The sequence below is a fragment of the Zootoca vivipara genome, chromosome 6 (genome assembly GCF_965207765.1).
Source record: "Zootoca vivipara chromosome 6, rZooViv2.hap1.1, whole genome shotgun sequence".
In the NCBI taxonomy this organism is placed as follows: domain Eukaryota; kingdom Metazoa; phylum Chordata; class Lepidosauria; order Squamata; family Lacertidae; genus Zootoca; species Zootoca vivipara.
The window spans coordinates 2,676,528-2,700,206 of NC_142589.1; the positions used below are offsets into that span (position 1 = coordinate 2,676,528).

General features: G+C 44.0%; 1 protein-coding gene and 1 pseudogene across 2 annotated transcripts; both read left to right on the top strand.

Moving 5' to 3' along the window:
- Positions 1-284: 284 nt before the first annotated feature.
- Positions 285-14,830, top strand: LOC118087356 (pituitary homeobox 3). The gene is made up of 3 exons (XM_035119923.3): positions 285-1,018; positions 8,248-8,462; positions 10,955-14,830. Exons 1-3 carry the CDS (start codon positions 931-933, stop codon positions 11,456-11,458), a joined length of 807 nt encoding a protein of 268 aa, XP_034975814.1. The 5' UTR covers positions 285-930; the 3' UTR covers positions 11,459-14,830.
- LOC118087357 (vacuolar ATPase assembly integral membrane protein VMA21 pseudogene) lies at positions 4,862-13,049 on the top strand (annotated as a pseudogene). The gene is made up of 3 exons (XR_015950415.1): positions 4,862-5,774; positions 8,248-8,462; positions 10,955-13,049. The product of XR_015950415.1 is annotated as a vacuolar ATPase assembly integral membrane protein VMA21 pseudogene (transcript).
- Positions 14,831-23,679: the final 8,849 nt, after the last annotated feature.

Sequence of the window (23,679 nt, forward strand, 5' to 3'; positions counted from 1 at the left end):
AAGGATAGTTTGCATATCATTTTGAATAAGTGCCTTTCAACACGAACTGAATGGAATTTCTCTCCCATCCTTAAACTAGGTCAGTTTGCATTAAAAATGTGAACCAAACTGAATGTCTTTCCCCCATCCCTATATTCTGAGCCAGCTGACTGCTCACTCTTGGAAACACAATCCTGGGCTCGATGGACCTTTGATCTCCTCTCACAGGACAGTTCTTCTTTTCTCCCATTAAGTGGTGTCAGAGGCAAGCCACAAGGATGAATGAAACTCCAAATGGGAAATGTAAACAGAGAAAGACAACTGGTGCTGAAATGGTGCACATTCAGCGTCTCCTCCTCCAATGAGCACAAGCTGAACAAAACACTGGCCTCCCCAGCTGCCATCTTCTCATCCATCCCCACATCCAGCTTCCCCAGCCCGCTGTGGAGACCATGCCTGATTGGCACCTGGTTAGATTGCACTCAGCTGTCCCTGATATTTGACACACACACACCCTCTTCCCGCCGAGCTAAAGAACACGCCAGTCCTGGGAAAGAGAAATAAACATGTGAGAGAGGGGAGGTGGGTTGAAAAACAGCAGCGCCCTGGGAGCGAAATAGCCCCTAAGAAGTTGCAAACCTCTTTGGTGGAGGGAAGAACCAGACCTTAAGGTGGTCCTGGTGGAAGAAAGCTAAGCCTTTAGAATATGGCTAACGGAGATCCCTGGACAGAGGTTCACAACCAGTAAGGATTTTGATTTCAAAGAGCCAGTGGGAAGGGATTGCTTAGCCCGGACGGCCTGTTCCATGCTCGTCATCTCCCATCAGCACAGCAAAAGAGACGCATTAGGCTCTGCCGGCCAGAGAGATTTTGTGGAGTAGGAGGCATCGTGATTCTGCTTCCAAGCAGTGGGGCTTGAACACAGGGACCTGTCTTTGCACCTTTGGGAGTATGTCAACATTGCTGCAAGCTGTAGATGGGGCCACCGATGGGATACCACCGAGAGCTCTGGCTGGGACACCCAGCACAGAGAGTGGAGGTAAGGCATGGATGGAGTCAAAGAGACCTGCTTTCTTGGGGGCTCCCAAGCCATTGGTTCGGGGAGTGGTGGTGCCTCTGAAAGTAATCCTTTAGTTAGCACAGATGAGCAACGTCATAAATTTGCAGCAGGCTGGAAGCAAGTAAAGGGAACTGAAAAAAGAGAGAAAGAGTTACCGTACTTATTCTGTTCCACTGTCACTTCTGGTTGCACAACCTATCCGGCAGTTTTCTTATACCTGCAAAGCCTGGGTGCCAGTGGTGAAACCTGGGTGAGTGTACTGTACATGTATAAAGCAATGATGATCCCTCTTTCAGTTCTCTTGAGAAAAGTAGCATTTGTTTCCAGCCTCATCCAAACTCCTGCCCATATAACCAGAGAAGCAAAGGGAGAAATTAGTTTCCACTTTCTCAATGCATGGTTAGAGTCTAGAGCAGAGATTCCAGACTGTGTTAACAACTGCAGTTAAAGAACCAGGGAGCTGGAGTTTTTATGGCTTAAGTTATCTGGGATTCAAGAATGGGAGGCCAAGAATAAATCCTGAAAATATATGGGATTGTGGCAAAGAAACCGAGTTAAGTGAGGGAAGAACAGCAAATTAGGACAATATTTTGAAATGGGCAACGGGAACACCACAGATCCTTAAGATCTGATTTATATTTGGGCCCAGTTGCTGGTGTGACCATCTTTCTTCAGAGCTGCATGGTTTCTGTAGTAGTATTAATAGATAATTGTTTTTCTGTTTATATTCTCTTGACCTGAGATATTTTCTATCCTTCCTTTGCTTCAACTTCAAGCCATGCAAGAGTAATTGGAAGTAGAAAGGGCAAGTATACCCTGCAGAGATTTGACCTAATTCAGACAGTTTATACTCTTCTGTACTCCAGTACTGCATTTGGTGGGAGGCAAAGTAATATTAGCAAGAAAGTCAAGCCCTTGCCCCAAAGAGCTTACAATTTAAATGTTGACAGCATCCAAAACACAGGTGCTCTTGGCTCACAGAGCCAACATGTCACATGTCACAACATGGCACATCCCCCCCCCCCAAATTTGTGCCAGTGGAAGAGGCTTTTAAAAATGATGCCTCCTGTGAAAAGGCAGAGTGGAATTAAATGTTTGTCCCTTTCTCCTTCCAGAACATGGGGTCACCCATTGAAGTTGACAGGCAGGCAACAGATTCAGGATATACTTTTTCACAAGAAAGCTATTAAACATGATAGCTAAATGGAACCTCCCTGTTCAGAAGCAGTGTATCTCTGAGCACCAAGTGTTGAGACAAGTAATGGGATAGTTGTTGTTTTCATGCCCTCCTTGCAAGCTTCTCAGAAATTACCCAGATTGACATACAAGATAGGTCTTTGTTTTACTCAGTCAGAGCAGGTATTTTAGAGAGCTGTGTTAGTCAGGGATATAGAAAAAGATATACTGTACTTTCAATTACAATAATTATTAAGGAATTTATAGAGGCTGACCAATAACAATTATTTGGGTGGCTCACAATTATAAATTTCAATATGAAAGAAATTATAAGAACAATTGCAGAACTTTTTTATATACAATCAGTGTGATAGAAATTCAGATTTTAAAATCTTGGGAGAACAAAGAGGCCTTCAACTGGCACTGAAGGTGTACCTGGAGTGTCATTGATGAGAAAGGCCCTCCCCCTAATAAGGATTGGGAGCAATTCGATTCAGCGCCTAATTCACACTTTCTGAAACAATCCCTGAACTGAAACATAACCATTCCTTAAAATTCACACTTCTCTTAATTTTGAAATGCAATTCTCCAGCCGAGTAATATGTGCAAAAATGTATATACTCAGGTGAACTGTGCATAAAATGCATATATTAGTGAAAATTACTGAAAAGTGCAGTATAACTGGGAAAATGCATTTGCAAAAATGTGTCTACTAGGCAAGATTGTGTACAAAAATCTGTGCAGTAGAAATTCAAAAATGCTGATTAATTTTCATGAGTGTTTTGTTTTTTAAAACAAAATAAAAAAATTCCTTCCAGCAGCACCTTAGAGACCAACTGTCATTGGTATGAGCTTTCGTGTGCATGCACACTTCTTCAGATTTTTTTCAAAGATTTTTTTCACTTTTTTAAAGACAACCCTGCAAACCAATGTGGTAATGTGAAGAACTCCATTTGAGAGAAACTGAAACTGTCAGATTTGCCGATCTCTTCTCTGGAGTAGCCATTCACCTCACAGAGGCAGGAAGTGGACTGGAGCCAATGAAAAGCTTAGTATATTAGACTGAAACTGGCCAGTTAACTCTAGCTGAGAACATCAGCGTCCCAGAGGTGAATGACAAACAAATTGTCTCAGAACAGCCTGTCCTGGGGTAATCGCTCTTGCTGCAAGTACCCAGTCTTTGCAAGTACCCAGGATTAGCTTAGGTTAAAGGAGAAAGTTATTAAACTCCTGTTTATCATTATTGCCTGTTATGCTCATAAACACTTCCAGCGGCTTGGACAGAGTAAGCAATTGTACCGGTAGGTGCTTGTCAGCCATGCCTGACACTGCCAGGGCAGCTGGCACACAGGGGCAGATCTGAAATGCCACGAAAGGGTAGGAAATGGTGTCAACTTTTTTTTTCTTAAGTGCAAAAATATTTGTACCAATGGGAAGGTGGTGGAGGTGATGGGAAGGGAGACACTTGGCTTTTCTGCCTCAGCACCAATCTCCCCAGCCACACCAAAGAGAGGGATCAAATTCGGACTGGAGCAGAGGCACTAGGGGAGACGAGGATCTTAATAGGGCTGGTCTACTACATTTTGCTGCCTGAGGTGGCACAGGCCTCTCCTGCTTCCATATAGAAAAGCTGATTGGAGCAGCAACAGCTGAAACTTGCTTTAGGATCGTGTCCTTCACAAAACCTGAGGATATTTGGCGAGCTTAGGGGGCAGAGGGCAGCCTGTGTGGCACACAAAAATTCTGCCATCTAGCACTTTGTTGCCACTCTTCCCACCCCTCACATCCGGCACATGAAGCGGCTGCCTCACTCTGCTTAATGTGAGGGCCGGCCCAGAGTTTTAACCACATCATTTCCCCAAATAATTGTCGGTAGCCTGCAGCATATGTACAAATGGACACCCCATCCTCTCCACTTTACAAGGCTGAAAGCTATTGAGTGATTATTTTAGATGTGGAAGGGGGACACCCTCTCTCCCCTGTGTGCTGCTGCTTCACTTCTAAAAAACCAAGCAGCTGTATACAGTGCTTTAATGTAAAAAGAAAGCATCTTTGCTACATCATTGGGCTGTCCCCGACAATGTATTTTAGAAAGAGGAAAGTATGGGATGCAGGTGGCGCTGTGGGTTGCCAAACTCAATAGAGGACAGGACTTCTGTGCCTTTAATTGCCCTGCTCTCTTTTGAGTCTGGAAACCTTAAAGAGAAACCAGCAGACCCTTTGCTTGGAAATTAAACAAAAGGTCCTATGTGTTGGAAGGTCAGCAGTTCGAATCCCCGCGAAAAACGGTGAGCATTAGATTCAAGTAAATATGGTAACTGTCCTTAATATTTTTGCTGCCCACTCGGGGGAAAGTTAAAACTCTCTCTCCTTTGTATGTGAAATAGCTTATTTTCCTACAAAATAAATAAAAGGGGAAATGAAAAAACCCCTCCCAGGGAACAGTAACTGATTCACTAAAGGGCAATTCATTACAGTACTGATTTCCCCCATGCTCAGCAACGCTGGAACTGGAAGCAACGAAACAGCGATCAACTCGGAAGGAACGTTTCACAGAGCGATCGCTAAAAGGGTTTTCCTTGGTCACGTGACCGGCGGCCGCGGTGGAGGGTGGGAAGGGAAGGCGTCAGCTGACCAGGACGCTCTCTGCGCGCGCAGCTTCTTCTGTTCCCTTCGGAGAGGCGGCGGGCGGAAAGGCGCACCTCTTCTCTGTCATGGAGCGCGAGGACAAGGCCGCCCTGGAGCCCAGAAAGGGAAGCTCCTTAGCTTCGACCCTGAGAACGCTCTTGTTCTTCACAACGTTAATGATTCTGCTGCCCATTGGGCTGTATTTCTCCTCGAAGGCCTACCTGTTTGAAGGTGCCTTGGGAATGTCAAGCCGAGACGGCTATTTCTATGCCGCGGTCGTTGCTGTGCTGGCTGTTCACGTCGTGCTGGCGCTCTTCGTCTACGTGGCCTGGAACGAAGGCTCGCGGCAATGGCGGGAAGGGAAGCGGGACTGAAAGTCGGCGAGGAGGGGGAGCGAAGCCCCCAAGTGCAAAGGCCAATAGTCGCCTGGGCTTGAAATGGGACAAGATGGGTTGGCATCATTTCCCCCGTTCCAGTAGCGTTTTCAGTTTTTGAATTACAGCTCAGACGTCATGAGCCTCAAGACCTGGCAGAGTTGGGAAGCCTAGAAGGGAGCCCCGAACAGCAGCACGTACCCCGGAATCCGGTTTCACAAATCTGTCTGCAGAATGCTCCTAGGAAACATTGGCTTGCTTAGTAACCTGCCTGGAACTGTTTTGAAATGAACATCTAGATAATTCGTAAAGTTGAACATGAAGAATTTCAGAGCTTCACCAACAGAATCTGGATCAAAAATGGTTGAAGTTCGTGTGAAATAGACTTTATTCGTGTGTCTTTTAGATGAGGGAGGGGGTCAACTTCTGGAGCCTTGACTGACTATGCTGGCTACACTTCATGGTTAAACAGAGCACAGGTGCTTGAAAAAGTGGCTCCGTACACTTTGATGGAGAAGGAAGGATGCATAGCACATTTTTGCGCGGTGGCTTTTAATGTAAGATACCTTTCCCAACAAAGTATAGAGTCTGCCCTAATCTTGACTCTTAATTCAGTTACCCCCTTCCAAGAAATGCTTTTCCTCAACAGTGGAATGCTTTGCCTGATTTCAGAGAACTGTGGTAGAATTACCACTGACAGTATTACCATAGATTTCAGTAATAACGTTAGGCGATCCTAAAAATGTTTGTGTGTTGTTTGTTGAGACCCAGGAATGTATCCATTTGTTAGTTCTACTTGGAGTAGGGCCATTGAATCTAATGGACATCATTAATTTAGACCCATTAATTTAAGTGGGTCTGCTCTGACTAAAACTTGAGTGGATACCACCCCCACAGATTGTTTTAATAAATGTAGCTGATTTGTCTTGCCCTCTCACAACTGCTACTTTTAACTATCTTTAACATTTCATACTGTCACCTTTTCCATGATATTGCCATTGCTCTTCTTCCTCAACCTGTGTCTTTGTCAATAAATGAGTTTCTTAGTATAACTACGAATGCATGTTTAATCGTGGACAAATGCACAAATCTATTGGGTTTGAACAAAGGAAGTGATAATTACAAGTTTTCTGCCTTGCCACTAATGTCCATTTAACATTATTTGTTGTGAACTTACGGGGGAGATCGCCACTTTTATGGTGGCAGCACTACAGTACTCCAAAATAACTTCTTTATTTCACTGGAACCTGCTACACAGGATTCAGCACACAAGCCCAGCTGAAATGCACAAATGTGCAGCTAACTTGGGAATTGTACCTGTTTCAGTAGCTAATGTGAAGTGCTGCTTAAGGACAATTTTTTCCTTAGGTGTTACTTAAGTGCGTTACTATAGATCACTAGGAATATAGGACTATTTTAAAATGTAAGGATGTAGAATAGTGACAGTGTCTTAAGGGGGTCTGTAAATAAGTTTTACACATTTTAAAGGAGAAGGAGTCTAATGTTGGGAAACTTGCTGCTGGTTTATCTGAATTGCAAATTTATTTTGTACTGTATTGTGTTGAAATTTCTCTTTCCTTCCCTTATCTATAGAATTGATGTATTGCGAACCTTTTAAATAAAATGTAAGCATATAGCATAAAAAGGGATTTTCTTCTCAATAAGCTTTATAGGAGGGTTTTGTCTAGTGCCATTTTTCTGGGGGTATTCAAGGATACATAATATATACTGTCACCTCTTTCCCCCCAAATGTTAAAAGTGTGGCGTAGCAACTTTATGGTGAGTACCAGCAACTTTTTTTTCTTTTTAAAAAAAGCACTGCTTTTGCCTGTGGGTGTGTTCAATGTACAATTCCCGGGGGGAGGGGGGGCAGTACAGCATTATAAAGTATTGTGTTGAACTATAATTTTTATAGTGCAGAAAGTCAGTGGCACAGCTGTGCTAAAAGGTTCCTGGGTGGAAAGTTACTCCAAGTTATCCAGTTGAGCAATAAAAATACTGTTTGTAATGTTTGAAGTAAGCAAAATTAGCCTCATTTTAGGTACCTCTACAGATCTTTCCCCTAGAGAACATACGGTAGCTATTATTTATTTAGAAAAATACTTTAGATTGTCTCTTATACAAAATAGATGTATTCAACAATGCTTAGTTTGTTTTTGGTTGTTTGGGGGGGGAGTTTCTTGATTTTTTGTTGTTGAAGTTTTCACAATAAAAGAAAGAAATCAATCTACAGGAAATAAAGAGAAGGAAGAAATTAAAGAAAGAAGAAACTGAAGAAAAAACTACAAGATCCTCCCTCATCACTATAACTTAGCTTTTATCCCCTACAGAGGAAAGTGTGCCTTCCCAACTCTCACCTGGGCTCATCCTTCTCTTCCCACAGCCTCCTACCCTGGGAGAGCTCTCCTGACCCGCCTCTCACACAGGGTCCCAACTGTCCTTCCCTTTCATCTGTATGCAGTTCTTACCAAAGTACAATGAGAGAGAGAGAAATAATATGGGAATAATAATAAACTACCAAGGGAGAGAAAAGTAAGGACAGAAAAAAAGAGAAAGAAATAGATAAAAAGATACCCAGCTGTCAGTTGGATGTACAATATTTCTTAAAAATAGTCAGATGCTCAATCTGGGTTATTCTGTTAGTCCTCTACTAGTCATTGTTTTCCCAGTTGTCCATCCAGTGCTCTCCAGTTTGTTTACTTTTTTTCAATGCAGAAAGTTGTGCTGTTTAACTTATTTTTTTAATTGTTTTGTTGAGAGTGTTTTAGAGAAGATCGTTGTTCTACTGATGATTTGTCAATTATTCTATATGATTTGTGTTGTAATTATGCCATTCTGTTCTGTTATTGTCATGTGACACGTGTGAGTGAAAAGTGGCAAAGAAATATAATAAATGAAATCGGGGTGGTGTACAATAAAATCTATGAATGCAAAAAGCATGAAATACCATAAAATCAATACAGAAGGCAGGTGGTGAGCTTGATGCCCACTGTACATGCTGACATCTCCCATGTTCCTGGTTCTTTACAGGAGAGAATGGTGAGGTTTCTCAGTGCAAATCTTCAGATTCCAGCGGTGAGGAGGAGGCCAACGTTGGGAAGAAGAAGCCACGTAGGCAGAGGACTCATTTCACCAGCCAGCAGCTCCAGGAGCTGGAGGCCACTTTTCAACGGAATCGCTACCCGGACATGACCACCAGGGAGGAGATTGCGGGCTGGACCAATCTGACAGAGCCCAGGATTAGGGTGAGCTGGGAGCTGTGTTGAGACAGGCAGCAAGTGTACCTAGAGATGCAAAAGCTGGGGTGGGGGTCAGAAAAAAGCAACACCCCATTCCCCCCCCCATGTCTTGTCTCCCATTTTTCCAATTGGAAAACTGAAATTTTGGGGGAACATGGGGTGGGGACATGAAATATTGTCTCTTTTACAATATGTGGCACAATTATTGCTTCAATGACATGCTGCAGAATACATCTGCAAAAAACCAACCAAACACCAGACCAGAGGCGCCTCTAAAGAAGGCTGGGGCAGGGCAGGAGCGAGGTCAGGGCAATGCAGTTGTACTAATGGAAGCACCAAGTTGGCAGCTGTGGCGCTTCTGCTGGGGCAGGCAGCCAGGCAGCTTTTAGTCACTCAGAATGTGTAGTGTGAATATTGTCTCCCCCCCAAAAAAAACCACAGCATTAGAGAATAATAATTCATGCTGTCCTGTAGGCATCATATTTTAAATGGTGGTCCAACCTCAGGCATGCTTGGAGGAAACCAATTACTTGGATCCACTCCAGTGGCTTCAGCACTTGCCATGTCACTGAAACTGTCTTGACTACCTTGGTTGATGGCATTTGTCTAGAGAGACACAAAGGCAGTGTGACCCTGCTCATTCTCCTTGGCCCATCAGCAGCTTTTGATACTGCCGGCCATGGTATCCTCCTGGAGCACCTCTGGGAGGTGGGGCTTGGAGGCACTATGCTTCAGTGGTTCCACTTCTACCTCCAGGGCCATTTCCAGAAAATAGCTATGGGAAGCTGCTGTTCAGCGCCAAGGGAGCTGACTTGTATTGTCCCGCAGGGTTCCATATTTCCCTACCTGCTATTCAACAATATATGAAGCTGCTGGGAACTATCATCAGGAGATTTGGAGTGAGATGTCAAATAAATGGATGACATCCAGCTCTATCTCTCTGTCCCATCTGAATCAGGAGAGGCAGTGATTGAATGAATGTGGGCCCATAAACTGAAGCTGAATTCTGAAAAGAGAAAGGTGTTACGTGGCTCAAGTTGTCACACCTGGGAGATGGAGCTGCAAACTCTTGCAAGGAGAAGGTCTGCACTGTGCTCCTGGATTCAACTCTGTCCCAGGAGGTTCAGATGGCTTCAGTGGCTAGGAGTGCCTTATTCCAGCTCTGCCTGATCTACAGACTATGATGCCTATTGGATAGAAATGTCTCGGCCACAGTATTCCATGTTCTGGTAACTTCCAGGCTGGATTATTGCAACGCACTCGCTATGTTGAGCTGCCCTTGAAGATGACTCAGAAACTTCAATCAGGCCAAAATGCTGAGGTTCCATTTAGAGCTCACAGACTCCTGTTTTAAAACAGCTGCATTAGTTGCCAGTTCATTTTCAGGCCCAATTTATGATGTTCACATTAGTGTTTAAAGCCCTAAATGATTAAGCCCAAAATATCTGAAGGACCATCTCTTTCCATAGAAACCACCTTGAAGGTTAAGATCTGCATTGGGAGCCCTCTTGGTAGTTCTGTCACCTACAGAAGCTCAGGGTTGGTGGTTTGGGTGTAGGACTGGGCAATATATCGTCCAAAACTGGTTTGAAGTCCATATCATGATAACGATTTCATGATTTTTTTGATAAATACTTGTACAGTGGTACCTTGGTTCTCAAACTTAATCCGTTCCGGAAGTCTGTTCCAAAAAGCTCTAAAACCAAGGCGTGCTTTCCCATAGAATGTAATGCAAAATGGATTAATCCATTCCAGACTTTTAAAAACAACCCCTAAAACAGCAATTTAACATGAATTTTACTATCTAATGATACCATTGATCCATAAAATGAAAGAAATAAACAATGTACTGCAGTCACACAATCAGTCAATCAATCAGTAGCTGAACTGGGTTCCACACAGTTACAAAAACAAAACAAAAAAGCCACAAAAACACAAAATAAATAGCAAAAACAGACAGACCTCAGCGTGACACTCAAAATGGAAGTGTGGCACTCAAAGCGGAAGCAGAACACTCAAAACGGAGCATGTTTGGCTTCCGAAAAAAGTTCGCAAACTGGAACACTTACTTCTGGGTTTGCAGTGTTTGGGTTCCAAGTTATTTGAGTACCAAGGTGTTTGAGAACCAAGGTACCACTGTATATTGCAGTTTCATAAAACATGTCAAAGTGGTTTTCAACAATTCCATATGCACAATTAAAAAAACTCAATGTAAACTTGTAAATGTATTTTATCCTAAAATGCACATTCATGAGGCATTTTTGTATGTTTTTGAGCCATGAATAATTCCACAAAATCCAGAGAAGTACTAAATCTGAACAATAATTCTGTATCAGCCAGTTTCTTTGTCTGTGAGGAACGAATTAAGTCAGTTTGATTAAAAATGTGGACAAAAGGAAATTCTTAATCAGTTTACTCAGCCACTGAATTCTTACGGACCACTGCATTAGAGAGTAGAGTTTTCCTTTCAGCTTCTTTCTTTCTTTCTCTCATTCAAGGTTTGGTTTAAGAATCGCAGAGCCAAGTGGCGGAAAAAGGAGCGTCATCAGCAGACAGAACTCTGTAAAGGGGCGTTCAGCTCCCAGCTCAACGTCTTGACAAGGAACCCGTATGAGGACCTTTACCCGACCTATGCCTACAGTACCTGGGCTCCCAAGGGGCTGCATGCCAACCCCATCCATAGCAAAGGGTTCCAGCTCTTCAACTCCATGAACATCAATTCCTTTACACCCCAAGGTGTGTTCCCAGCAGCTTCAGCAGCCTCCACATCTGGTGTCCCATCTCTGGAAACCTTCAACAGTCTGGCAAGCCCTCCTGGGCCTCCCAGTTCACCGTATGGACCGAGTGCATCACAATACTTGTACAGAGACCCCTGCAACTCAAGCCTGGCTGGTTTGAGACTCAGAGCAAAGCAGCCACAGGCCCCCCTCAACTATGGATCTCCTCAAAATCCAGCCTTGGGCCCCAGCTCCAGCCACTACAATTTGGACAGGCCAGTGTGATGTTGGGGCCCAAAAGAAGGAGCCTGACTTGTGTTTCCTTCAAGCTCTTACTGGCAGTGGTTTCCGGGAAGGGTTTGCCTCCATAATTTCTCTGCAAGGGGTGAATAGGATTCAGCAGTCCTGGAAAGACGAGCATGTCTAGCCTCTTCCAATCTGGATATTGCCAGATAACCTTCTTTCGTAAGACTCCTTTCATGGAGACAGTGCCTTCTCTGAAACTCCAGATCCTAAAGGCTACAAACTGCCAATTTCATTCTGATTTAATCTGAACCAAGTTGCGTCAGATGCCCAATGTGTTTTTATTTCTTTAGTAGGAGGCCAGAGAAGGTGAATGGCAGGACTTTGGTCAGGCATATATTACTGTTAAAGGGGGGAGCTCATCTGTTATGACCAAAAGTAGAACCCCAAATGAGGAGGAGTGGTGAGGGAACAGAGGAAAAGCAAATCTGAGAAAGCCAGTAGGAGACTTGCGGTTGTGTTGGTTTACTGTTCTGATCCAGTTAGGCCAGTTTCACCCAATCCATTTACTCATTGAAGCCTCAGATAGTCATTCCCAAATCAGACTGCCTCTCCATCATTGGAGCAGGAAGCATTTGATCTCCGGGTTGTGGGTTCACGGCCAGTGTTGGGCGAAAGATTCCTCAGTTGCAGGGAGTTGGGCTAGATGGCCCTGGTGGTCCCTTCCCTCTACAATTCTAGGATTCTAAGGTTGAGGGGACTCTGGGCAAAATGATGGTGCTCCCTTTCACCACATATGCCTACCGTGGGGGCCCTTTTACAATATGTACTGGGGGTGGGTTTCCTGAAACATCTTGGTTCACCACCTCCCAATGCCCTTGAAGTTGAGTTGTTCCAGGGCCACTATAGAGGAATAAAATGACCACAAAATATGATAATGCTGGGGTTGCTGTGTTTTTATGGCAGTGGTCTTTTTTGGGGGAAGGAGATGCTTTCCTCACACTCAGCCTCTTCCATTGATAAGTTTGGTGGGTCCCTCCGCAGCTTCAGGACCTGCTGAAACCTTTGCAACCTCTCCCCCCCCCCCCGAGATTATTTATATCCAACACGTTTTGAAGATTTGGCCAAATTTAACATTTCTTCTTTTCATTATCAAAAGGGGGGAAACCATCTCTGCAAAGCTAAGAGGGTAGGTCATTGTAGTTTTCTTCCACTAAACAGCCACAACATCTCCACCCTCATGTATGTCCTATAAACTATGTCCTATAAGCTAATCACTGCCTGATTGCATTGAACTACTCAGGATTGCTCTGAGGGAATTTTCTAGAGGTGGTATGTAAGGATAGGGGAAAAAATGATTCAATTTGAATTTAAAGGCAATGCTGTCTAATTCACACTGTTTAACAGATATGTGAACCAAAACAGTTGTCCTTTGAAATTTGCGCTTCTCCAGACTTTGCAATGCAGATCTTCAGCCAAGTACAAAAATGCACATAGTAAAGCATGCAGAAAAATGTATGCATTGGTGAAAATAACACAAAAAGCATTATGTTAGGGGATACTACTTTTCAAACTAGTGTATATTAACATAAAATTGCATGTGAATATTAGGATAAATTTGACTAAAATTCTAGTGAATTTTCATGTGGGCTTATTTTTTAAGAATCTCAAACTGATGTGGAAATGTGGAGAAGTGAATTTAAGACTGGAGAAAATGAGAAAATGAGGGAACATGAAGGTGAAAGTTTTGCCCTCACCTGATGGTGTCCCGCCTGCGCTCACTATATTAGTTTGCATGGGAGATGGAAAACCTATTCAGCATAAACCTTCCCAGGTTAGTTTTGCCCAAGCCTTTCCAGCTGCTCCCCTGTTCATTGTCATCAGAGGATGGGCTGCTCACACTTTCCTTACAGTTGCTGACCCATTTTGACAGTAGCACTGCTGCAATGGATAAATAGATTTCCTTCTTCTTCCTCACTGTTCCTTTCCTTTGTGAAGTTTTTTTTAAATTAAGTTTTCCAAAATTTCACACATACATTTCAATACATAATAACCCCCCGACTTCCCACCCCCCCTTTCCATGGTGTTTCTGTTTCTCTCCCTGTGCTGTACCCTGTCATCTCTTCCTCCTGTTGTGTTTTTCCCCAGGACATGTGTTGATGGGCTCTAATGGTGACCAGGTGGCCTTCCACACTCTGGATGCAACTTTGAGAAATTGCCTGAATAAAGACTCTTAAAAACTTTGTATCCATACAAATATGCACGAGGTTTGCCCATTGTTAGGGGGACTTCCTACAGGGACCCTCCCCCTGTCATCCTGAACAGCACTTCACCCAGCGATAGCACGAGCAGTGAGTCAGGAGGAGGGAATGAGGAATAGAGCGGGAGGGAGGGAGTTGTCCGAGCTCTGGCATCGCGCTGGGGAACAGAGCGGGCAGGAAGGGCTCAGAGACGTGTCAGAGCCTCGGCACCCTCTGGTCGGACAGCGGATGAGGGGCTAAGTGAGACGTCGGAGCCCAGGCAGCAAGAGGGGCGATCTCTCCTTCTGGCGCCTGAATTGAGGCGCATGCCCACACGTAGGGCTAAGGGGCGGCATTTCGGGGTGCCCAGGCTTTTATGCTGGCCCTGAGGCAGACGGAAGTCATTGCCAGGTTCTGAAAGTGACTAGGCAGTCATGTTTTCTGCTATCTCTGCACTGTAAATACGGTAGTATGCACAATAAAACTCTTAAAGACAGCGCGGACTGGAGCGTCTTTACTCGAGAGTAGCCGCAACAACCCCCTGACATTGTGGTTTCAAGAACACTGTCCAACCATCTCGTCCTCTGTCGTCCCCTTCTCCTAGTGCCCTCAATCTTTCCCAACATCAGGGTCTTTTCCAGGGAGTCTTCTCTTCTCATGAGGTGGCCAAAGTATTGGAGCCTCAGCTTCACGATCTGTCCTTCCAGTGAGCACTCAGGGCTGATTTCCTTAAGAATGGATAGGTTTGATCTTCTTGCAGTCCATGGGACTCTCAAGAGTCTCCTCCAGCACCATAATTCAAAAGCATCAATTCTTCGGCGATCAGCCTTCTTGATGATCCAGCTCTCACTTCCATACATCACTACTGGGAAAACCATAGCTTTAACTATACAGACCTTTGTTGGCAAGGTGATGTCTCTGCTTTTTAAGATGCTGTCTAGGTTTGTCATTGCTTTTCTCCCAAGTAGCAGGCGTCTTTTAATTTCGTTACTGCTGTCACCATCTGCAGTGATCATGGAGCCCAAGAAAGTAAAATCTCACTGCCTCCATTTCTTCCCCTTCTATTTGCCAGGAGGTGATGGGACCAGTGGCCATTTAATATTAAAAATATGAGTGTTATGTCTGTACTGATAACCTTGGTACAGTTATTATAAATAAATACTCTCAAAATGTGCTGCTTGGTATTTTTTCTTGAATTAATCAAAGAGAGCCTTTATCCCTTACTGAGGATCTCACCCACCCCAAATGGCTCCCCCAACATGGCAATTATATTTCTCACCTCTGCTCCAGCAACACCATGTCCAACAAGCATATACAAAATGCAAATTGCACCTCCTTTCAAATTTGCATGTCCGGTGTGGTGCTACATCTCAGAACCAAGGAGGCTGAATTGTCAGAAACCCCCATAAACCAAGGGTCTGGAACAAATGGGGTGGGAATGAGGGACAGAGAAAAGAAAAATTCTACATCCCAGTTCTATCCAAAAGCTGATTTAGTATTAAATGTTTATTGCTAAGCAAAATTGGGCTTTCAAGCTCATTAATGTTTCAAAGGCAATATCCGAGTCTACCATTTTATAGATTGGGAAGCCTTTTATTTTTTCGTTTCAACTTATTCATTAAAATTTAACTACTGCATTCTTTCACACTTTCGTCAACAAGAGAATCTGGAGCACCGTCAGTCAGGAGTCAGGACTGATACACACTCTGGTGTAAGCTAGATGGCCTGAATTGTATTGTGATTACAAGTCACGATCAATTTGGAGAGGCATCACTTATATGCAAGAGAAAATATTCATTGTAAAATTGAAGCTGACCCTTTATGACTCAATTCCCCCTTTTGGGGGCAAGTGGTTGCATGTACAGTCTAAGCACATGTACGCACACTGGAGGCATGACAAAGACATTTTAATAGTGGGGTGTTTTTTGTTTGTTTGTTTGCAGGAATGGATGAATTTGTCAAATTTGGTTTTTCTCAGTTTCTCATGTTGTTCCAATCTAAAATTCAGCTTTCCAGTTTGTGAATTTTTTTAAATTCCTCATGAAAATTCGCCTGCATTTTAGTGCAAATTACTCCTAATATGCAGATTTTGACATTATTCCAGATTTTATTGCAGTTCTTTAATGAGTTTTAAAATGTTTTGTTTTGTCTTGTTATTGTTAGATTATAGGTACAGTGCCCTTTTGGGGGAGGAAGGGCAGGGTAAAAATGTAGCCAATTAAATAAATCAATTTCTTAAAAATGTAAATGGAATTACAATGCATCTCATTATATTACATATGTATACAACAAATAGTGGGGCAGTCTCTGACCTGTGTGCCTCGCTTAGTTCTAGAATATTTATATTCCACTTTTCAGTTCTGAAAGGAACATATAAATAGGAGCCTGGAGCAATCTATGAAAACAGAACAATAACAGAAAAATCCAGTAAGTAATGATATAGTAAGGTTGTCTCCACACTGGCACTGTCTTATGGATGGAAGAGAAGCCAGTTTAGGTTTCCACAATTGAAGAGGATTAAGTGCTCTGTCTCCCTAGTGCAACAAATTCACTTTAAAAACACAACACAACAGACTTTCTGTAATTAGGAAAGCGAGGAGAAATGCATTAAAAAGTGAAGGATGAGCCAATGATCATCACACATTGTCACATGACCCTGCAAACAAATCAGAACACAAGCTCAATAAATGCCAGCCATATGCTACATACACAGCATAAATGGAAAGCACATGACTTTCCCCAAAGAATTCTGGGAGTTAGAGTTAAAGGTTCTATGAATTGTAGTTCCTTTAGGGGTGAACTACTGTTCCCAGGATGCTTTGGGGGAAAGTCATGTGCTATCCACGTATGGTGTGTATTTGCAGCCCAAGTCTAACTTCCAAGCAAATAAGGATGAATAAACAGGTCCTAAGAATTTAGTAGAATACCCATAAAATTAGTGATTTCACATTTGTGCCATGAAAAACGAGTAACTACAGATTACCTACAGAGCTCTTCCTCATTTTTCATTCAGTGTTTTTATTTCTCTCCCAGCTGTGCCCTCTTTCGGCCATTAGAGGAAGCCAAAGAGCTACAGATGGAGTAACTGGAAAAGCAGCCGCCAGGTCTTTTAAGGTTAGTTCCAAAAATGGGCGGCAGGGGAAATGGATTCTCTTTCCGTGCCACAGAAATAGCAAAGCAGTGAGGCAGAAACACTATAGCAATTTGGTTTAATGTTCCAGAACACAATGAGGAACACCTAAACAACAGCAGACCATGAAGTAGCAGGAGACTATCGGTGATTGGAGCCATTTGCAATGGTAACGGGGCTGGTCTGACGACAAAGGATTTCAACATCACAAGTGTCAAATTCATTAGTACTTTAATAAGCATTTCTTGGTAGCTCTGCATTAACAGCCCCCACTGTGTGTGAATAACATTTTCCTTTTCTCCTCCAAGCTGCTTTCTGAACCAGATAATAGATGCCAGTCTGCTGGTGTAGCAGTGATAAGAACATGAGAAGAGCCTAGCTGCTGGATTAGGCCCAAGGGTGCCCATCCTGTTCTCCCAGTGGTCAGCCAAAGGTCCAAGTGGAATGCCCCACCCACCCACTGCCACGGCCACATGTGAATCCTCGCAACTGGCATCCCGAGGCAGGCTGCCTCCACCAGCGCCTAGAATGTGTACCAGCCCTGGCCAGAAATGATAAGTGTGTGGAGATTTTATGCTGATTCTTAATTATCAATAGCAGAACTAGGACACAAATTTGGAAAATCTTTCTGTGAGCTTCCAGCTTTAGATGTACTACAGATCTCTTGATTTCTCTTTACATATGGGGAGGAGGAAGGAAATATTAGCTCTTGTGCTCTCTGGGGTATAGTAAGATGCAATGCGTCTCCTGAGAAATCTCTATGTGGGACAAGAAGCTACAGTTAGAACTGGATATGGAACAACTGATTGGTTCAAAATTGGGAAAGGAGTACGACAAGGTTGTATATTGTCTCCCTGCTTATTTAACTTATATGCAGAATTCATCATGCGAAAGGCTGGACTAGATGAATCCCAAGCCGGAATTAAGATTGCCGGAAGAAATATCAACAACCTCAGATATGCAGATGACACAACCTTGATGGCAGAAAGCGAGGAGGAATTAAAGAACCTTTTAATGAGGGTGAAAGAGCAGAGCGCAAAATATGGTCTGAAGCTCAACATCAAAAAAACCAAGATCATGGCCACTGGTCCCATCACCTCCTGGCAAATAGAAGGGGAAGAAATGGAGGCAGTGAGAGATTTTACTTTCTTGGGCTCCTTGATCACTGCAGATGGTGACAGCAGTCACGAAATTAAAAGACGTCTGCTTCTTGGGAGAAAAGCAATGACAAACCTAGACAGCATCTTAAAAAGCAGAGACATCACCTTGCAGACAAAGGTCCGTATAGTTCAAGCTATGGTTTTCCCAGTAGTGATGTATGGAAGTGAGAGCTGGACCATAAAGAAGGCTGATCGCCGAAGAATTGATGCTTTTGAATTATGGTGCTGGAGAGTCCCATGGACTGCAAGAAGATCAAACCTATCCATTCTTAAGGAAATCAGCCCTGAGTGCTCCCTGGAAGGACAGATCGTGAAGCTGAGGCTCCAATACTTTGGCCACCTCATGAGAAGAGAAGAATCCTTGGAAAAGACCCTGATGTTGGGAAAGATTGAGGGCACTAGGAGAAGGGGACGACAGAGGACAAGATGGTTGGACAGTGTTCTCGAAGCTACGAACATGAGTTTGACCAAACTGCGGGAGGCAGTGGAAGACAGGAGTGCCTGGCGTGCTATGGTCCATGGGGTCACGAAGAGTCGGACACGACTAAACGACTAAACAACAACAACAACAAGATGCAATGCATTTGCTGTTATGGAGAAATGTTGGAGGGTATGGAGTAAAGCGACCCCCAAGCCAAGGAGATAAGTAACTATGCAACCTTCAGAAGACATCTGAAGGCAGCCCTGTATAGGGAAGTTTCAAAATGCTTAATGTTTCATTATGTTTTCAAATACGTTGAAAGCCACCCAGAGTGGCTGGGGCAACCCAGTTAAATGAGTGAGGTATAATTATAATTAAATAGGATGTCCCTATTTTCATTGGAGAAATGTTGGAGGGAATGCGGATCTGGTATCTGTGGGTTGCAATTTGCACCCTTCTAGCTGTTGCTACAGCTCAACATAGCAGGAGATGCAGAACAGACACTTTGCTCTAAGGAGGAGGTCAGAGACCTCCTTGGCCATGTGTCCTGGAGAACCTGCTTTCTGCCTTTTTTCATCTGGCCTGGGAAGACAGGGCCCTGACCAGGGCCGGATTTAGGTTTGATGAGGTATTTAGGTTTGTCCAGCTGTCCTTTGTCAACAACAAATTGTTGCTTTTTTTGTGTTGAATATATGCTATATGGTAGTTTATGGACCTACTGTAATAGGTATCTAAAGCCATTTGCCACTGTTGCTATATGGGTTTTATTTTATTTGTTTTTTATCTTATATTTTGGAAATGTACATCCAGTTTTTTCCCTTTAATATTTTCGGGGGCTCCCAAGACAGTGGGGCCCTCAGCTATGGCTTGTTTAGCTTATACGTAAATCCGGCACCGGCCCTGACTGACTCCAGCTACAAATGTTGATCGGGGGCAACCCCAATAGCTGTGGTTCTGGGCAAGAGGAGGTATAGGGTGGAGCAGGCTGGATAAGGGGCACAGAGCACAGGCAGTTACTGACTGTGAAGTGTGTCGGCCCCTTCTCCAACAAGAGGAATTACTGTTGTCCTATCAACCAGCCTTTGGGTCTGTGGCTGCTGTTGCTGAATGCCAGGTTGGCTCAAAGTAAGACCTCCCTCATCCATGATCTGATTACGGATGAGGAGGCCAATCTGGTCTATATCACTGAGACCTGGGTGAGAGAGCAGGTGGAGCTGTGCGTGCCTGGGTACTCAATGCACCATCAGGGAAGACTTGAGGGTCGGAGAGGGGGAGTTGTTGTGGTCTATAGAGATTCCCCCCCTCTCTCTCCAGGCTCGCTGTCCAGTTGAGTCCAGTTGAGTGTGGCATTGAGCAAATGGAATGTTTTAGGGATTCTGCTGGCATACCATATACCTTGCTGCCCAGCGGTCTCCCACTCTGAACTGACAGCTGGTCTCAGAGGTGGTATTGAGGACTCCCAAATTGCTGGTTTTGGTGGACTTCAAATTCATGCTGAGACATTTGAATCTAGGGTTGCTCAGGACTTCACGGTGTCCATGGCGTCCATAGGGCTTTCACAACCATAGGTGCTGGCTTGCGCACAAGATTGAAGGCACCCGGTGTCTGTGATGTCATGTGTATGTGTGATGTCATGCGCATGATGTGCATCACGCACATGATGTTGCATTGTTTGGAGGAAGCTGAGTGTGGAGCCCAGCATGGCGTGGCTTCCATGGCTGGTGGCTCCTCCTCTCTCGCACCCAGGAGGAGCCAGCCACTGAAGCCAAGTTGTGCTTGGCTCCACACTCAGCCTCCTGCTCCCCGTCAACACTGAAGGGCCTGGCTGCCTCCCAACAGACATTGAGGGAGCCCAAGACACCTCAGTCCCATAGAATTGATGTGCCTGATCCCACCCAACATGTCACTGGCAGGTCACATGTTTCCTCATCTGCATGTGCATTAAATGACATCAGTCCCTTGTCATGGTCAGATCACTTCCTTTTGAGATTTAGGTTTTCAACACCTTTCCCTCTCTGTAGAGGTGGGGGACCTATTAGGATGATGTACCCGCAGAGGCTAATGAATTCAATGGGCTCCCAGACAGCTCCGGGTTTTTCCCAGCTGATATGTCTGGCACTCCTGTTGAAACCCTGGCCAAACTCTGGAACATTGACCCAAGTGCCCTCTCTCTGGTATACTGCAGAGCTTAGGGTGGGGAAACAAGCTGGCCCAAACACATGTGCAGGAAAACTCCAGTCACATGCAATTGAACTCTGGTGAGGGCTCATCACTGAGCCTACCTAGTGGCAGTGAAGGCAGCAAAGGTGGCTTACTTTCCTGCCTCCACTTCATTGTGCCGTCTGGCAGAGCTTTTCCAGGTAGTGCTGGCCTGAAGGAGGTTGCAGAACTGTGACTTGCTTGCAAAGCATTTTAAGGATAAAATCACTTGCATCCACCAAGACTTTGACTCTGCTGTTACAGCAGATGAATTTCAAGGGGTGTCCAGAGCACAGTCTTGGCCTATTGTGTTGGATGAGTTTCAGTTGGTAAGGCTCAAGGGTATGGACAAGGTGTTTGGATCAGCCAGAGTGACCACTTGCACTCTGGACCCTCGCCCCTCTTGGCTGATAAAAACTAGCAGGGAGGGGACAGCTGGCTGGGCCAGGGAGGTGATTCATGCCTCCCTACATTAATCACCTCCTTGGTGATCCCTGCCTGCTTGAAGGAGGCAGGTGGTGGTAAATCTACTCCTTAATAAACCCTCCCCGGACTCAGAAGATCTAAGTAACTACTGCCTAGTTGCTAATCTCCGCTTCTTGGTCAAGGTTATTGAGCAGGTGGTTGTGGACCAGATCCAGGCACTCTTGGAGGAAATGGATTTTCTAAAACTATTTAAATTGTGGGTTTGGCCTCATTTTGGCACAGAAACGCCTGTATGGTGACCTCAGTCAGGAGAGAGACAGGGGAAATGTGTTCTTGCTAATTCTCCTCAACCTCTCAGTGGCTTTTGATACCATTGACCATGGTATCCTTCTGGAGCAGCTGTCCGAGTTTGGGGTAGATGGCACCGCTTTGCAGTGGATCTGGTCCTACTTGGATGGATGTTTCCAGAGTGATGCTTGAGGAATGCTCTTCAGGCTCATGGAGCCTTCAATGTGCGCCTCCTCAGGGTCCAATTTTAACCCCCCTCCTGCTATTTAACATCTACATGAAACTGCTGAATGGGGTTATATGCAGTTTTGGAGTATGTTGTCAGCAGTATGCAGATGACACTCAGGTCTTAGGGTTTGATTGACTGTGGAAATGGATAAAAGCCCCCCATTCAAACAATGACTATCATCAGTAAGAAAAAAAATTAGTTTTAATTTTTATCATTTACAATACTGTTTTATTTATTTTATGCTTTCATTTTATGGATCAATGGTCTCATTAGTAAAATTCAGGTTAGATTGCTGCTTTAGGGCTTGTTTTTAAAAGTCTGGAATGGATTAATCCATTTTGCATTGCTTTCTATGGGAAAGTGTGCCTTGGTTTTGGAACGCTTTGGTTTTGGAACAGACTTCCTAAACAGATTAAGTTTGAGAACAAAGGTACCACTGTATATGAATAATAATAATAATTATTATTATTATTAGCCACTGATTTAATACCCTCCAACATTTCTCCAATGAAAATAGGGATGTCCCATTTCATAATGATCATTTTACTATTTACCGTATATCCCATACATCTTACTGTATTGCCGCAGCAACTCTGCACAGCTTCCAACATATATGAAAACATTAAAAAAAACATTAAAATACCTTCCCTATACAGGATTGCCTTCAGATGGCTCAGGAGTCAGATAACTCCATACCCTCCAACATTTCTCCAATAAAAATAGGAGTATCCTAAGGGAAAGTGGGACAATTCTGGGATCAAATCAGAAACCGGGATGGTTTCTCTACATCAGGGACATCCCTGGAAAATAGGGACACTTTGAGGGCCTGTAATTTCCAGGCTCCCACATTGTAATAGCCAGAACACTCTTGCCAAAAGCATGAATGAGACTCAATGCTTGGCAAAGATGGCTCCATCCATGATGAAACTGTCTGGGCAGGCACTCTGCCAGCGGCCTCCGTTCCGAAGAACCTGCAAGTCTGTGCTGGTCTTCAGGAATGCCGGAGTCTCACCTGCATTTTCCTACCCAGCTGCTGCATGACACTAAAGTTTACACTAATAGGCTGCAGTGGAACGGGGCTATCCCATGTTGAATGTGCAAAAACATTCTTTTATTTTTCTCACTTGCTTGGACTATCCAGCAATACACAAAGAAGGCTTGAGGAATCCTGGCCCCTAATTAAAAATATAACACCTATGTTCCTAAGGAAGGCACATTTTGAAGGCACATTTCAAACATTTCAAACAGGTTTGTCTAGTGAAACTGACTCTCCAGCTTCCAGCTCTTTAATAATTCTAGGTTAATTTTTGAATTGGTGAAAATTATATTTGAAACTTGCATGCATGAACAGCACTGAGTCCACAATAAACTGCTGCATTAAGGTTCCCTGGCTCTGCTCGTTGTCTCAGCAAGTTTAATGGTTGTCTTTTCATACACAGGTCTCCTCCCAACAACCTGATATGGAGCACTCTGATTTGCTTGCACAAAGTTAGGTTAGGTTGAGCCTTTACTGAGCATTCATTCCATTCTCTTTGCAGGAAGGCTATATGAGAATAAGCATTCATCCTTAGTCCATCCTGATTCGCTTGCAGGTTGTTTTTATGTCTTTTTCATCACACCCGCACCATATATTCAAAGCACCTTTATATTCAAAGCAACCAGTCATGGCTCTCCCCTCCCCCCAGGAATCATGGGAACTGTAGTTCATTAAAGGTGCTGACCTGTCAAACCCACAGCAAACTACAGTTTCCATGATTCCCTGTGACTGTGTGATATAGTGTGGATGTGATCCATTAAGCATTCCTGCATTGCTCCCTTTTCAGTGCACTTATGGTATGCACTTAAATCCCTCCTGCAAGGTGGAAGCAACCACACTGGTGTGCCCCCCCCCCCAAAAGACAACCATTAAACTTGCTGAGACAATGAGCAGAGCCAGGGGGCCACAACACAGCAGTTTATTGTAGACTCAGTGCTGTTCATGCATGCAGGTTTCAAATATCACCAATTCATAGATATCAACCTGGAATTATTAGAGAGCTAGAAGCTGGAGAGTCAGTTTCACCAGACAAACCTGCTTGAAATGTTTGAAGAATACAGTCTACCTTCAAAATGTGCCTTCCTTGGGACAATAGGTGTTATATTTTTAATTAGGGGCCAGGATGCAGCTACC